At 35.2% G+C, this 15,583-nt stretch overlaps 1 protein-coding gene across 1 annotated transcript; it reads left to right on the plus strand.

Annotated features, from left to right (window-relative positions):
• The first annotated feature begins 768 nt into the window (after window positions 1-768).
• On the plus strand, window positions 769-2,106 carry LOC143565931 (transcription factor PIF1-like). Its single transcript, XM_077052763.1, has 5 exons — window positions 769-867; window positions 1,081-1,146; window positions 1,256-1,321; window positions 1,452-1,735; window positions 1,823-2,106. Exons 1-4 carry the CDS (start codon window positions 784-786, stop codon window positions 1,695-1,697), a joined length of 462 nt encoding a protein of 153 aa, XP_076908878.1. The 5' UTR covers window positions 769-783; the 3' UTR covers window positions 1,698-1,735; window positions 1,823-2,106.
• Window positions 2,107-15,583: the final 13,477 nt, after the last annotated feature.

The raw sequence follows: 15,583 nt of genomic DNA on the forward strand, positions 1-15,583 counted from the left end.
TACACCATGTATACATAAGCATTATACTAATCTCTACTTTAACAAAGGGGAGGTGGTAAAAAATTTTGGACGAAAACAGGTATCGTATTATAAATCCTTTATAAATAAAAAGATAGCATAGAAATAGAAATGTGACATGTAAGAAAGAGCAAGGACTAGTAAAAGAACAAAAAAACAATTAAGGCGGGAGAAAGGAATCAAGTTGGTTAAAATCACTGTTTAATCTCTAAAGCCTTCTTTATAAAGTACAAACCCACACACACTCTTACACCCACAGACCATATCAAGCACCAACACACAACCCACAAATCAAAATCCAATTTTGCAGAAACAGGAAACAACTCTCAAACCAATAATAATAATAATAATAATTCATCACCTTTGAATTTCACTGTACGCTATCACTGCAATCATTACTCTGGTTGGTGCTCAATAATAATGGCGGATCTATACGTAAGAACAACCAACAACAACAATTGCTCTTTTTCTTCATCTTCTTCACTCGAATCCGAAGACATGTCTTCCTTCCTTCAAAGCTTCCTCAACAACCCTTCAACTAAGAGTCAAGTTATCCCCTCTCCCTCGCAAATTTCCACCGAATTTGTCGATTCGGACCACCGCTTCTCTGATCCCAGCTCGTTTTATTCATCAGAGGCCAATCGGGTTAATTTTTTGCCCGGAAACGGGTCGGATGGCTTTGGTTCAGGATCTCAGGTATGGGTTTTGGTTCTTGATCTGTAAAGTTAGTGTTTTGCTAATTAATTTGATTTGAAGGTGCAGAAAATGGCGGAAGGAAGGCAGAATTCGAACGCGCCGCGCTCGTCGAAGAGGACACGGGCTGCTGAGATTCATAACATGTCTGAGAAGGTTTGTGTTTTGTTTTGAGTTTGAATTTTAAATGACTTAGTTTTAATATTCTAAAGGAGAAAGGAGATATCGGTGTAGCTTGTTGCTCGTTTGCCTTCTGTTTTGATGTAAACAGTTTTCTTGAAAATAAAAAATAAAAAATGCTACTTTGTTGAGTTGTGCTGAATTATGAATGCGGTATATTGATATATGCTTGAAATTGTCGGTTTTTAGAGGAGGAGAAGTAGGATTAATGAGAAATTGAAAGCATTGCAGACTTTGGTTCCTAATTCTAACAAGGTTAGTTTTCTACTTTTGCATTAATGATTAACGAAAGAGATGAAACCGTTGAATATGTGAATTTTTGGGTTTAATTATCTGATTTTGGTTTGTTGTTTGGGTACCATAGACTGATAAGGCGTCGATGTTGGATGAAGCCATTGAATATCTGAAACAGCTTCAACTGAAAGTGCAGGTATATGTTTCTTGATGTTTATCTTTTCATCGTTGTGTGTATGGTTTGATTATTGATGAGATATCAAGCATTAGTATAACATATGATTGATTTTGTTTCTTGATCATCAAGTTGTTTACTTGGATTGCAGACACTTACCATGAGAAACGGGTTCGGGTTGCCACCTGTTTATGCACAAGAACAAGATATGCAAAGGGCAATTGGAATGGGGATGGGAATGGAAATTGGAATGGGAATGGGATACAGGTTTCCGAATGCAAGCGAAGGGTTCTCAACCCGAGGGGAATATGGTATTATGCCTAACAACATAGGCATGATGTCATCAACCAGCAGGTTAAATCGGATCCTGGTTTTAGCTCGGAAATGGCAAATGTGAACCAATTTGAATTTGGCAATCACTCGACATCGATCAAGGTAATTCTAATATGTTCATTTCATTTTCATGTTACGGATATATGTTTTTTGATGGTAGAATAAGCATAAGGTTTTGATGTGTATCAGGATATGAATAGGGGGAAAATAGCTTCGCCTGGTGTCTCATCATAACCTGTTGCATATGAGAAGATTATTATCCTCAAATGACAATCCTGACCTTTGTTAGAGTAATAATAATTAAAATTTAAGATGATGGTATTTGCAAGTTAGAAAATTTAAGCTCCAAACAGAAGCATAGAGAGGTGTTTGGAGGATTGAAACATGACTGACAGCATCAAGTTTGGTGAATTTGTGTGAATGGTGGTTTTCTAGGTTTTGTATGTCGGATGACAAAAGTCGTTAATGATTATTATCGTTAATGTTATTGTTAATTCGCAATGTTTTTCTTTTTTTGAAAGACTAATTTGGATTACTCACGGACCACTGGAGTATCATCGCGCCACCAGTGGTACCACACGATCATATCCACCACCAAGCCACTAATTCAGGAGGAAACTCAATATTTGAGAAAGCCCCCCTCTTTAAGATCCCCATCAAATGCTACATCCGAAGCAACTATAAATCGAACTGGTACCATAGGCACTTTGACAGCGAAAGAGGCGAAAAAAGCAATCCATAGAAAGATGTGTGAGATTCAAACCCAGAACTTTATGGTCACTAAGTCTTATCCCACCACCAACATACCATTCGAACCAAGGACTCGCTATGTCTTTCTTACGGATAGGAAATTGATCTTTGTTTTTATAACTATTAAATGTTAGCATGCCACTTATTAGACAGTAAACAAGTAAAGTTAACTTCTTATGTAAGGCATTAGATGTTTGCCAAATAATGAACACAATATTTTGGAGTGAATGAAAAACCAAGTAGCTTTTTAATCTCTCTGATATTGATCACATGTACTTTCCAATGGTATATTGCTTAATTAATAAAATAATAAAAATAATTGATCGTTATGATTCTTGTGCACGTGGAAGAGTCACTAGTGATATATTGGTACTATCATAATGCTTCATCTTATTTCATGATTTTAAGTAGTACCATGTCAATACTCATTTCTTCTCGTTTTTAAGTAGTACCAGTCAAAATTCATCTATGCATATATCTATTTGGAGTTCAATACACGGATGTTATCATGTTTAGTTCACGATTTTAATCCCAACTTTTTAAAATCATCATTTCACCCCTTTTAGAAGTTCCCCTAGCCAGCCACCTCTTTAGCCAACCTAAGCGCACGCTAGCCCTCTTTTGGTTTACAACGACCACCTTAGCCAGCCACCTCTTTAACTTCAAACGAGTTAGGTCTAAAGGTTGCATGATGTAGTGATATTCGGTCGCAACAAGTTAGCTCCAATGAGCACACACTATCGGATGGAGTTAAGATCCCGTTAGTACTTTTGATTTGGCTAATAGTGTCAGGTGGATATGTACCGAATAGTGAAGACTAAACCTACAATTTCCAAAAAGCTTGGACCAAAACATGATATGAACATACCACATGAACCATCCGTGTAATCTATCATTTTGAAGAGAGGTGGCGACCATGTCAAATGCACGTGTTTAGGTTTGGGAGTTTGTTAAGTTGAATTGATGAACCCGGGCATGACAAATATATCTACTCATGTCAAAGACATCAACTTTAACCACAATATATTAGACACGCTTAAAGTAATCCGAACATAACCCCAATTTAACTTGTTTATATAAACGAACCAAACAGGTTGATGTGTTATGATCAAGTTATAAACATGTTAAATGGGATGGCATGCCACAATTATGAATGGATTAAAAAGATTGTATATAGGTTGCAGGTGGCAATAAATTAAATTAAACACAAATTGGTTACAACCCAATATGTTTAATTACAGTGCACGGCTTGTTCATAAAACGAGTTAAAGTGTTAAACATGATTGCATGAACGCGGTTTGTTTAAACGGGTTAACTATGAAACCCTAAAGCTATTTCTTTTAATATAGTTATCAAAATCTTATCAGGATTTTTCACTACCAATTTTCATATTCCCCTTTTACTTTGCATGGTTGACTTCGCTAAAAAAAAGTCATGAACTCACATATTCCCCCAATTTTCATATTTGCTTTTCAATGCCCACTACTATTTAAGGTTTCAGACAATAGAAGCATAAACAAAAACATGAATACATGACTATTTGAACAGAAGAAACCAAAAACCAAAGCCAACAATATTCCTCAGTCCAATCTTCTACCCCATTGGACCGTTAAATCCACTTGCTATTTAGCCCCGTTAGGACCAGACAACTTGAAACAGGGTCCAGTTGGAGATAGGCCTTATGACCAGACATGTCCCAAAAGGTTAAATTTCAAAACACAAGTCAACTTTGCACCAAAATAACTAAACACATGTTCAATGAATACAAAAATATAAACTTAACTCGATCAAAATTTGGAAACTTAATAGTTAAATTTTTCGCAAACCAAAACTCCATGATCGTAACGACGTTTTTCGAAACTGCACAATAATGCAATATCCTCATGCAGTGCTGTTGGGTTGCAACTGAACACTTCTCAAAAACTCCAACATCTGTTTATTATTTATTAACATCTTCAGCCGCTTCAGTTTCTAAAAATAAATTATAATAATATCATTTTTCAAAACTTTTAAAACATACCGTCGACTTTTGTTGCTTGGGAGGCGCATTAGCAAGAGCGGAAGTCAAAGCTGGTATTGGCATTGACCGCTCCATTGAAACCGCATCGGCTACATTGCGCCAGGATAACGATGCATACATCCTCTTGGATCCATTAACCTGGTCATCGCTTGACATAGGGGTCCCACTTGGCCTGGACCAGCTGCGGTTGGTAACTCTAACCATGCTGCAGATGATGAAGCCTTGTGCGAGTCATCTGCCCGCAGAATATTTGCTGCCTTAGACCCGACCCACTAGGAGGATACACGGGCATAGGCAGGCCTGGGCCCATTGAAGTTGCTTTAGTAACCGGCCTCATTTGTGAAAATTGGGCATGTGGAAAACGGTCAATCAAAAAAACAAAAACAAAAATATAAACAACAAACTAATGGGTGCATGAAATCGAAAATCTACCAGGAACCAAAAAAACCAAACCCAAAAGAAAAAAACGACGGCTTGAATTTATGTTTTGTAAGTAATTAATACTGTAGAAACCAAACTGAATTTATGGAATTTTAGTTTTTATTTTGAATTTTAAGTAAAATTTTAGAATTTAGTAAATAGTGCTACCCAAATATTTTAATTAAATGTATTAATAATCAATTAAATAAACCTAAGTGGTAAACCAAAGCCAGACCAAAACCAAACGGCTTTCAAAAACTCAAAAACCAAGAGACGTTACCTAGACTTCCGCCCTTCTCTCTTCTTTATGCTGAGCAAGTGCGACGCAAAGCGGTTTGTTAAGACCTTCCGCATTAGGGTCATCCATAGCTTATGTGGAGGAGATTTGTGAGAAGGATGAAAAAGACAAGTGTCGTGGAGGTTGAGGTGGAGGTCATCCATCCTTGAAGATCCTTTATCATGGATGATTAAGGATAGTGGTTTGTGAATCCAACATATTGATGATGTGGAAATTATGAGGTTGTTTGTGGGAAGAATGAATATGTTATTGTTGTAGGTAAAAATGTTTTTGGAAAAAATGAATGAAAAGTTGATATGGCACGCTGACTAAGCTGTTTGTAGAGAAAATTACTCTGAACTGTTGCGGACAATCTTAACGACCATCTTACCATTCATCTCCATAAGGTAATTATGTGAAGTTAAACTCAAATTATATCAAGTACTTTCACTAAAGTATATATTAATACTACACGATGTAGTTCAAACATGTCACTTAAAACTAGTGATGTACTTCAGATGGCTATGCAGCTGCTTGGTATCCCTGAGGTGCTGTGTCTGATCCCTGGCATCACCAGTTTTTGAAATTATTTTGTTTCTCATCACGAGCAGACTTAGAAAATTTTCTTACAAGGGTCGAAAATTTTTATAGTTGACTATTGTTGTATACTTACGTGGGTTGGTTAGGAGTTTTACATTATAACACTACTTAAAAAATTTTCACATAGAAGGCCCGACCTAGTTGGTAAATCCAGGGGTGCAGCTTTAGAGGGACCGGGGGTGGCCGCGGTCACTGCCGTTTTCTCCATTAATAGGGTAAATTTGGTGATTTTTCCCGTAAATTTTTATAGGTATTAAGCGCGATCACTGCCAAATTATTTTTCCAAAGAGCTACCGGTCACCACCAATTTTTTTTAAATATAATACCCTATCGTTTAATTTTTTTTATAAAACCTCACGGTTTTTATAAACAAATGTTATAAAAATTGTAAAAAAACCTAGTTTTTAATAGCACTCAAACTTGGAGGAGCTTGTTGTAAAGTGTTAGATAACATAACTTTAAAGAAAAAACAAAAAACAAACTGGAATTTTAACAAAAGGATCAGCCTCACTTGCTGCTCCCTTTTGCCTTCTGTTGTGTCTGAGTTCGCCAATCGCCACCGCCCACCGACCCACCGTCCCACCGCACTCATCCACCGCCGCTCATCCCCGCTCATCCACCACCGCAAGGTAATACCTTATCTGCTCTTCCTTTGTGTTATTGTGTTGTTAAATCAATGATTATAAAATTAGGATTTGTAATTGTGAATTGGGGATTTAGAGAAATTAGTCAATTAAGCTTGTAATAAATATTGTATGATGAAATTTTACTCTAACTTAACCTATTTGAATGAATGAAAAAAAATTATATATATGGATGTCATATTGTTTGATCCGATCCGACCCGACCCGAACCACTGACACGAACCAAATCGCCGACCCGAAAATTTTTAGATCCGTGACTTCGGTTACCACCATGACGAAGCCCAAGCTTCGCCATTGGGTAAATCCGCTCCTGTTTTTCACAACAAAAAAGAGTCTCAAAACAAAACTAGTGTGGGGAAGGGGCCCTCAAATCTGGTCCAAAAAAAAAAAGCTCCGAATCTAAACTAAACCAGGCCCCTCTTAATGAATTCTTCTAGACCAATTTAATTCTTCTAAACTTATGTAATTCTTTTATATTTCTAAGCCTTTAATTTATGTTTTGATCTTAAAATTTCCTAAAATATTCATCAACTTTATTACATTTATAAATAATCTCTTTAAAATAGGTTATACATGTCTATTATATTTGTCTTTCACTGCATCAATACACAGAAGTGATGAACAATGATGTCTAGTTTTTATGTTAATCGTGTCACTAAAATAGTATCAACCGCTATGATGGAACAAAAATTTTCGTTCATGTTACTTTTTAGCTAATATCATTTACAATCAGATTTTGTATGTTATACTTGTGGTCACTAAGTGACAAAGTCAGTGTTACAAGAAAATAAACACGAGAATAAAAACATGAGATTTACTTGGTTTTGTCAAGGTGACCTATATTCATGGTTGTAAAAATCGCGCCTAGGTGCCAATTACTCAACGAGTACTTCCCGACTATGACCGCGTACTTTTGCAACCATGTCTGCATCCATAAGATACAACCAATGTAATTCATTTATTTCTATATGAATATGCCTCGGTCGTCAGAAACCATGTAGTACAAGGCAGCATCATCATCATCAAATTGAATATATATATATATATATATAGAGAGAGAGAGAGAGAGAGAGAGAGAGAGTGAGTTGGCATACAATAATTGCTTAAGGTACATTAGGCACGCAAAATACGTTCAGCATTGAAAAAGCAAAAACATTCAAGCCAAATTCCCAACCCTAAAACATTCAGGGTTAAACCTTAGAATGCTCAGGCTTAAAACCTAAAACGTTTAGGCAAAAAACCTAAAACGTTTAGGCTTAAATCCTGATACATTTGAGGTTAAAACCCATCACTCAAAACTCAAAAATTGATCGATTGAAGCTTTAAACTAATGATTAATTGGATCAATTTCAAGGCTAACTGATCAATTAGGTTCAACAATTTCCATTTCAATTGGTCAATTTGATCAACTGACTTGTGAACAATGATTGATGTTCGTGACGGAAGAAGATGGTGTTCACGACGGTAGACGATGGTCGTGACTAGGGATGAGCTCGGTACCGTACCGGTACCGGTACCGAAAATCTCTATCCCGAAAATAGCAAAATTTTGGTACCGGTGCCAGTACCGAAATGTTCGGTTCTGTACCGGTACCGGTATTTAAGGTAAATTTCGGAAAATACCGGTACCGTACCGGTTCCGAAAACTCAAAACTTTGGTACCGAATCGGTACGGACGGTACCAAATCTGTACCAATTTTGGCACCGGTTCGGTACTGGTACCAATACCGATTTTGCCCATCCCTGGTCGTGACGGTGGATGGAATCATTGGATGGTGACGGATTGCTGAATGGTGATGGTGAAGGTGGACGGAATCGACGGGAGCAGAGGTGAACGAAGACTAGCTCGCATAGTTGTGATTTTAGGGTTCGCGTGGCTATTAAAAATCGATGTTTTAGAGTGTTGCGCACCTATTATGATTAATGTATCATATCCTTTATATATATATATATATATATATATATATATATATATAGGCAAAGTATAAAATGAAAACCCACTTGAGTTATGAAAACTCTAAAACTCATTCTCAACCACATGTTTTTAATTAATGTTTAAATCTTGTGGTCCACAATTAAAGTGAATAAAAAATGTAAATATAAATATAACATTTTCTCTCTCCTGAAAACATATATTAAAATTAGTAAAAAAATGTTAAAAAATAGCAAAACATTTTTTTTTGATGTTTCGATGTTTTGTATTAAATGTTACAACATATATTACATGTAACAAAACAAAAAAAACCGATTTTACATAGGGTTTTCGCGGGTTTTCGCAACTCAAATGGGTTTTCATTTAACCTTACCATATATATATATATATATATATATATATATATATATAGGGAAGATTTCAAATGAGAACCCATTTGAGTTGAGAAAATCCGTGAAAACCTTATGTAACATTATTATTTTTTTTTTGTGTTTTTTTACATATGTAATATATGTTGTTACATTTAATACAAAACATCAAAAAATAAAAAATAAAAATTTGTTTCATAATTTTTTTAAAAACTTTTAAACATTTTTTTCAGGAGAGAAAAAAATTTAAATTTACGTTTACATTTTTTATTAACTTTAATTGTAGATCACAAGTATAAAACTTTAGTTAAATACATGTTGTTGAGAATGAGTTTCTAGGTTTTCTAAACTTAAGTGAGTTTTTATTTTATTCTAACCATATATATATATATATATATATATATATATATGGATCATGCGAGAAAAGATTTAAGGGTGTGAGAAGTGCGAGAAATAGATCTGAACCATTGATGGTGTTTGATCAATGGTGTATAATACAAATGGCACATTAATAATTAATTAGACATTATCACAACATGTATTTAATTCAAAAGGGTATAAATGTATTTGGTGTTTTGGCATCATTAAATCAGAATTCAATTTCTCCATCCATTACCATCATTTATGCCTTAATTAATTAAATCGTAACCACAATTATCTTGTAATTAGGAGCTCTTCTTCAAGAAAATATTCAATTTTTAAGACATTTAACCATGTGCTACATTATAAGTAATAGTTTTTGTTGTGGACTTTTAATCAATTTTTAACCTTGTCTTAGTTATTATACCTACACACATATAAAACCTACATGCATACATAACCAATGTACATACATACATATATACATATGTACGTACCTACACATACATACATACCTACCTACATACGTACGTACGTGTAACATCCAACTTTTGTTAAATAAATAACAGAAAGTTTTGTTAATAGTTGTGTGTCGTAAAAGTAGTCATGTGTTAAGTGTTTGGGAAGTAGGAATTGGGAATGGATGGTGGGACCCATGAAACCCCCTCTATATAAACTCAACCACTTCTTCCTTTTCCTTTCCTTTCTCATCCAAACACACAAACACACACACACACACACTCAAGAAACACACACATACTTTCTCTCTAGCACTCGGATTTAAAATCCAAGCCAAGAAAGGGTGGAATCTCGTGTTTAGCATCGTCAAGCAACAAGAATCACGTCCAGATCTGAACTCGAACCCGAAGCAAAAGGTGGGGGTTTCGGTTTAAATGGTTAAGTTTTATGGTTAGAATCGTCATGCAAACAGATATAATAATAGATCGGGTTGTAAAATGTAAGAAAAATATAAACTTGGTAAGTTATAACCTCTTGGGTGCACTTTGTGATAAAAAGGTGTGTTTTGACTTTGAGAGATGGGTTCAGGATCAGGTGCATGGGGTCAGAATATGTCGAAAGTTGGGAAGAAGTAAAAATCAGGTCCTGAGGAAGAGCCACGAAGTAAAATGGCTTTAAAATGGTAAAAACAAAGAAAGGAAGGCATTTCGCTTCACTCAGCCTTGAGAAGCGAAACAGGCATTTCGCTTAGCTCAGCCTTGAGAAGCGAAACAGGCATTTCGTTTCGCTTGGCCATGCGAAGCGAAACGCTCCCGTGCGAAGCGAAACAGTTCCATACGAAGCGAAATTCTCCCAGCCAGGGGCGCTGCCCCTTGGACCCTGCTAGGGGCTGCCGCCCCTAGACCCCGCTACCAGGGACGCTGCCCCCGGACCCCCGTTAGTTGAGGGTTTCATAAATTTAGATGTAGGAAGTAGTGGTAATAGATAATTGACACGCATAATGTATTGTACAGTTAGCCGTGCACAACTAAAGAAGGGAATTACCATTAACGGCGAGAGAAATCGACTCCAAGTGAGTTCTAGCCCCTTATCTGTTATGTTTTAGGGGCTGTGTGCATACTCCTATGTGGTAGATAATACGCTTACTTGATTGGTGAGTGTATGATACGTGTATGATTGTGTATTGAATGCATCATTACATAATGATTGTATGAACGATTATGTATATATATTTATAACTAGAAGATATGTAAAGTATGCACGTATGATAAAGGCAAGGTTATTCGAGACAGAAGGAACCAGACCCTTATAATATCTGTGATGATAGGGACCAGACCCTCATAATATCTGTGATATTGGGGACCAGAACCTTATAATATCTGTGATGTTGGGGACCAGACCTTTATAATATCTGTGATGTTTAAGATAGAATAGCTTATGGTATACCATAGGGCTATATGAAAGAAAGTATGTAAGAATGCATGCATGTATGTAAAGTATGTATGAAAGAAGAAATGACAGGTAAGTTATGAATACGTATCTTCGGACACGTATGAGTGAGGATATGAATGTAATGCATGTTAATTGATTAACTAGAACTCACTCAACATAGCTGACTTTTAGTATGCATGCAGGCAAATAGGTTGAGGCAGCTGGCTTGAGGAGGGGGACGCATGGCATGAACGGAAGAGACTGGCATCTACGAAGAAGTGTCATGACTGTTTTAATTAATGTTAATGGAAAGACAATTTGTATGTTAAGACAAAAATGAATGTTTTGTAATGTGATGGTTGAAGTTTTAAGTTATTCCGCGAAAGTTTTAATTAATTCTGATTTTAGAATTGTGTTTATGAGTAAATCAAACACCAAAGTAGGGTTACCGGGAACGGGGCCTTACAGTACATACATACATACATACATTCGTACATACATACATACATTCGTACATACGTACCTACATAGTTATATTCCTACACGTATCTGCATACCTACATACGGACATACCTACGTACTTACATACACATCTACACATAACTACATACCTATATACAAATATACCTACATACGTACATGCATCCGTGAGTACATACCTACACATAAATACAAGCAGTTGATGAAACTTATTAGGATGATGTAAAATTTTGTTTTATAAAAATATATTTGAAGTATTATGGTGAACACATGTAAAAAAAATGCAAACTCATGTTTATGAGATGTGTAGATAAAACATAGTATGTTGTCATGTATGATATCTAGTGCTTATTTGAAATATACAAAATAGTTTATCAGTTACAACTAGTACAAAAATACATTAATTTGAAGAATTGTAAGGCACTAATGTTAACATGTGGAATACGTACAGTAATTAAAGACAATAAAAAATAGTTACCATATTCGAATGTTTAAGAAAAAAATAAAAAAATAAAATATTACTTGCAAATGTTTGAAGAATACAAACATTAACCTTTTGAAAATGTTTAAGAAAATAAAAAATAAAATATTATTTGAAACCTCTAGCAATTAATAATTACCATATTCACACATTTGTGGAGATTACAACTATACCCTTCAACATAAATTAAAGATAAAATTAAAAGAAAATTTATGATTGGTTATAATGATTTCTTGCATTTCTCGCACTAAAAATATTTCTGAAATGAACCTAATCATATATATATATATATATATATATATAAAGAATAACATGCATATAATTAAAAAATAAGTATTATACATATATGTATAATTTTGCTAAACCGATATTTTTATTTATTTTTTTTATGAAACCAGGATGAAAGATAATATTTTTTTTCTTTTTAACATTCCTATTTTTTTTTTGTTTTATAATTTTTTTATTTTTCTTAAAAAGAGTATTTTGTGATCTAAAACAGTTTTCAAAGTTCTCAATGTTAAAATGGTTCTCACATGATCCAATTCCTATTTGTGTGTGTGTGTGTGTATATATATAAAGGATCAGATATAATAATTCTTTATTATATAAAAAGTACATGACACTTTGGAACGTCGATTGTCAATAGCCATGTTCACCCTAAAATCACAACCACGCGAGCTGGTCTCCGTCCAATTATGCTCCCATCGATTTCGTCCACCTTCACCATCACCGTTTAGCAATCCATCACCGTCCAATGATTCCGTCCACCCTCCACCGTCGCAACCATCGCCTACCATCGTGAGCACTGTCCTCATTCGTCACGGCCATCTATCGTTGTTCAGAGGTCAGTTGACCAATTTCCAATTTAATTTGAATTGTTGAACTTAATTGATCAATTAACATTGAAATTGATTAAATTAATCATTAATTTGAAGCTTCAATCGATCAATTTTGAGTTTTAAGTGATGGGTTTTAATCTTGAATGTATTTGGATTTAAGCCTGAACGTTTTAGTTTTTAGCCTAAACGTTTTAGGTTTTAAGCCTGAACGCTTTAAGGTTTAACCTTGTTAAGGTTGGGAATTTGGCTTTAACGTTTTTGACTTTTTAACCTTGAACGTATATCGCGTATCTAATGTAGGTTAAGCAATTATTGTACGCTAACGCACCCTTATATATATTATTTATTTAAAAAAAAGAAAATTGAAACACGAATTTGTAAAATTACACCATTGAATCTATGGCTACTTGTATCCCTAATTCCCAATTATAATCCTTAACGAATCTTTAACAGCCTTTCTCGCATATTGACACTAATAGGTTTTATAGAAAAGGAACATAATCACAAATGACCCAAGCTTAAACAGCAGCTTGCCACATCTTTCACAAGTGACGATTAGCAACCATGTAGTTTGTTTCACAATATATGTACAAACGAAGATGACCTAATTCTTGTGCATAATGCCATAAAAAGACAAGTGTCACGTCCAAGTCCGTCTGGACTTAAATATCTTGGTTGAGCTAAAATAAAAAGGCTCATAGGTCCTAACGAGTAATGAATATGAGGCTAAATTAACAATTATTAATTAGGGCTATTGGTGATATTGAAAAAAAAAATATACATTGGTCCTTGGTAGCTTGGCTTGGACAACGCTAGTGGAGCCAGTGGTCAACGGTAGACCAGCGGTGGTGGTCAGCTGGGTTGGGCGCTGTTCAGGTTCTATTCGACACATGCAAAGAAAGAAAAAGCAAGGAAACATTTCAATAAGCTGCTATTTCTTTTATATTTTATTTTATTTTTATTTTGGTTTGTGCTTAATAACTTAAACTTGATTAAATGGATTATGAATAAAAATAGTTTTGGAAGATCCAATTAATTTTATAAGGTTTATATTTTTATTCTATACACACAATTTTGACCCCCTAAATTACGGGCCTTGGCCGATAGTTCGGCTCACACACCCCCGGGCTGGCCATGGTCGTGTTCACCGTGCCGTTTCCTCAACACCTCTTCAAACACCATCAGAAGAATCGAGTAGTGACCACCGTGGTGCTACATTAAAATCGCTTTTGAATGCCATTGTAAGACTCGAGTGGCGACTATCATGGCGACAACATTCTCTCCTTGAAGAAGACACTTTCAAGGGGTCTAAAAGTTGATATGTTCTAAAGGTTGATCGGGATTTTAATTACGTTTCAAAACTAAAATAAATTTAAAAGATGAAGATTCTACAGGGTCTTACCAATTATCTACTTTCCTATTTTTAGTACTTGATTTTATTTCTTGTTTTAACCAAATTGTTAGTCTTTTTTTTCTTTAAGGTAGCGTTTGATATGCATGAATGATAAGGGGAATGAAATGATTCATTGCGTAGGAATGAAAAAAGTGGTGTTTGGTTGCTTAATGGAATGGAATCATCCATTACACATGGAATCCCGTTCCATTAACACCATTCCTTCCTATCCCTCTTCTTTTTTTTCATTCAATTCCTCTTTCACTCTACTTTCTCAACAACACCATCACCACCTAACAACAATAACTACCACTACCGTCGCTATCACCAACACCTTACCGCCACTATCGCCACCTCCACCGCCTCCGCCACCACCACCTTACCACTAGTGCAACCACTGCCACCACCACCGCCTTCGTTACCACCACCTTACCACCAGTGCAACCACCGTCGTCACCACCATCATCACTGTAACCACCGAAAACACTGTCACCACCGCCGCCACCCTATCATCGCCATCACTACCAATGCTACCATCACTTGACCACCGCTACCCCACCACCACCACCATTTTCGTCGCCGTAGTCAACACCACCACCGTCGCCATTGCGGGTTTTTTTTTTTTTTTTTGTAAAAAATTTATTTTGAGATAGGAGTGTTTTTATTATTTCTATTACATCATATAATTTTTTAAGATACGAAATAACAAAGTAATAACTCATTTCATTCCCATAGGTTAACCAAACAAGACAAAGGAATAGAATGATCCATTTCATTACCTTGTCCACTCCATTCCATTTCTCCTTCATTCCATTACCTCCAACCAAACATCTTTATCTGTTTGGAATAAAATCAACAGAAAATTATCTTAATTCCCAAGTCTCTTCTTTATCTATTACTGTTCTTAGAGATTGACTATCTTGAATAAGTTATTATCAAATTCTCAAGTTTCAAAGATGATCTCAATAAATTGGTTAGATTTTGCCACTTTGGGTTATTAGATTAGAGTAATTTGATTCAGGAATTTGTTTGATTGGAAACTTGCAATGCTAATATTGGGTAGGGTATTTAATCAATGGTTGGTTATTTATTTAAAATAAAATTCATGGATAAATGTCATGGTGATGTTTAAGCAGGTCACGTAGTGCCTTTGCTTTTGGCAGAGTTGGATGGTGTCATAGGTGGAGCCACAAGGAAGGCAGTGGGTCAGAAGTAATTTTAATTTATATGAAGTCTTCAAGGAAGAGAGGTTTGGATTGTGATTAGTGTATACTTATTACTTAATGAGTGTTTTTTATTGATAAATTTGTTTATTAGTCCATGTTCCAAATTATATAATTGATAAAAGCCAAAAATCTTGTCAAAATATATATTAATTTATCGTTTTACAATAAAGCATTTTTAGACTTTTACATATTTTACACTAAACATTTTAAAAACATGATATTTGTGTACTCATGTTTTATTAATATCATTTAGAGAGGAAGAGGCACTTA

The sequence above is a fragment of the Bidens hawaiensis genome, unplaced genomic scaffold (genome assembly GCF_021521415.1).
Source record: "Bidens hawaiensis isolate Kalapana, Puna unplaced genomic scaffold, B.hawaiensis_p1.1 tig00022649_1, whole genome shotgun sequence".
Taxonomy (NCBI): Eukaryota; Viridiplantae; Streptophyta; class Magnoliopsida; order Asterales; family Asteraceae; genus Bidens; species Bidens hawaiensis.

Excerpts from the sequence above, each read along its gene's own strand:
- LOC143565931 (XM_077052763.1), top strand. The coding sequence starts at position 784 with ATGGCGGAAGGAAGGCAGAATTCGAACGCGCCGCGCTCGTCGAAGAGG. Across the intron at positions 1,147-1,255 it reads TGGTTCCTAATTCTAACAAG|ACTGATAAGGCGTCGATGTT; the intron begins GTTAGTTTTCTA and ends TGGGTACCATAG. Across the intron at positions 1,322-1,451 it reads AGCTTCAACTGAAAGTGCAG|ACACTTACCATGAGAAACGG; the intron begins GTATATGTTTCT and ends CTTGGATTGCAG.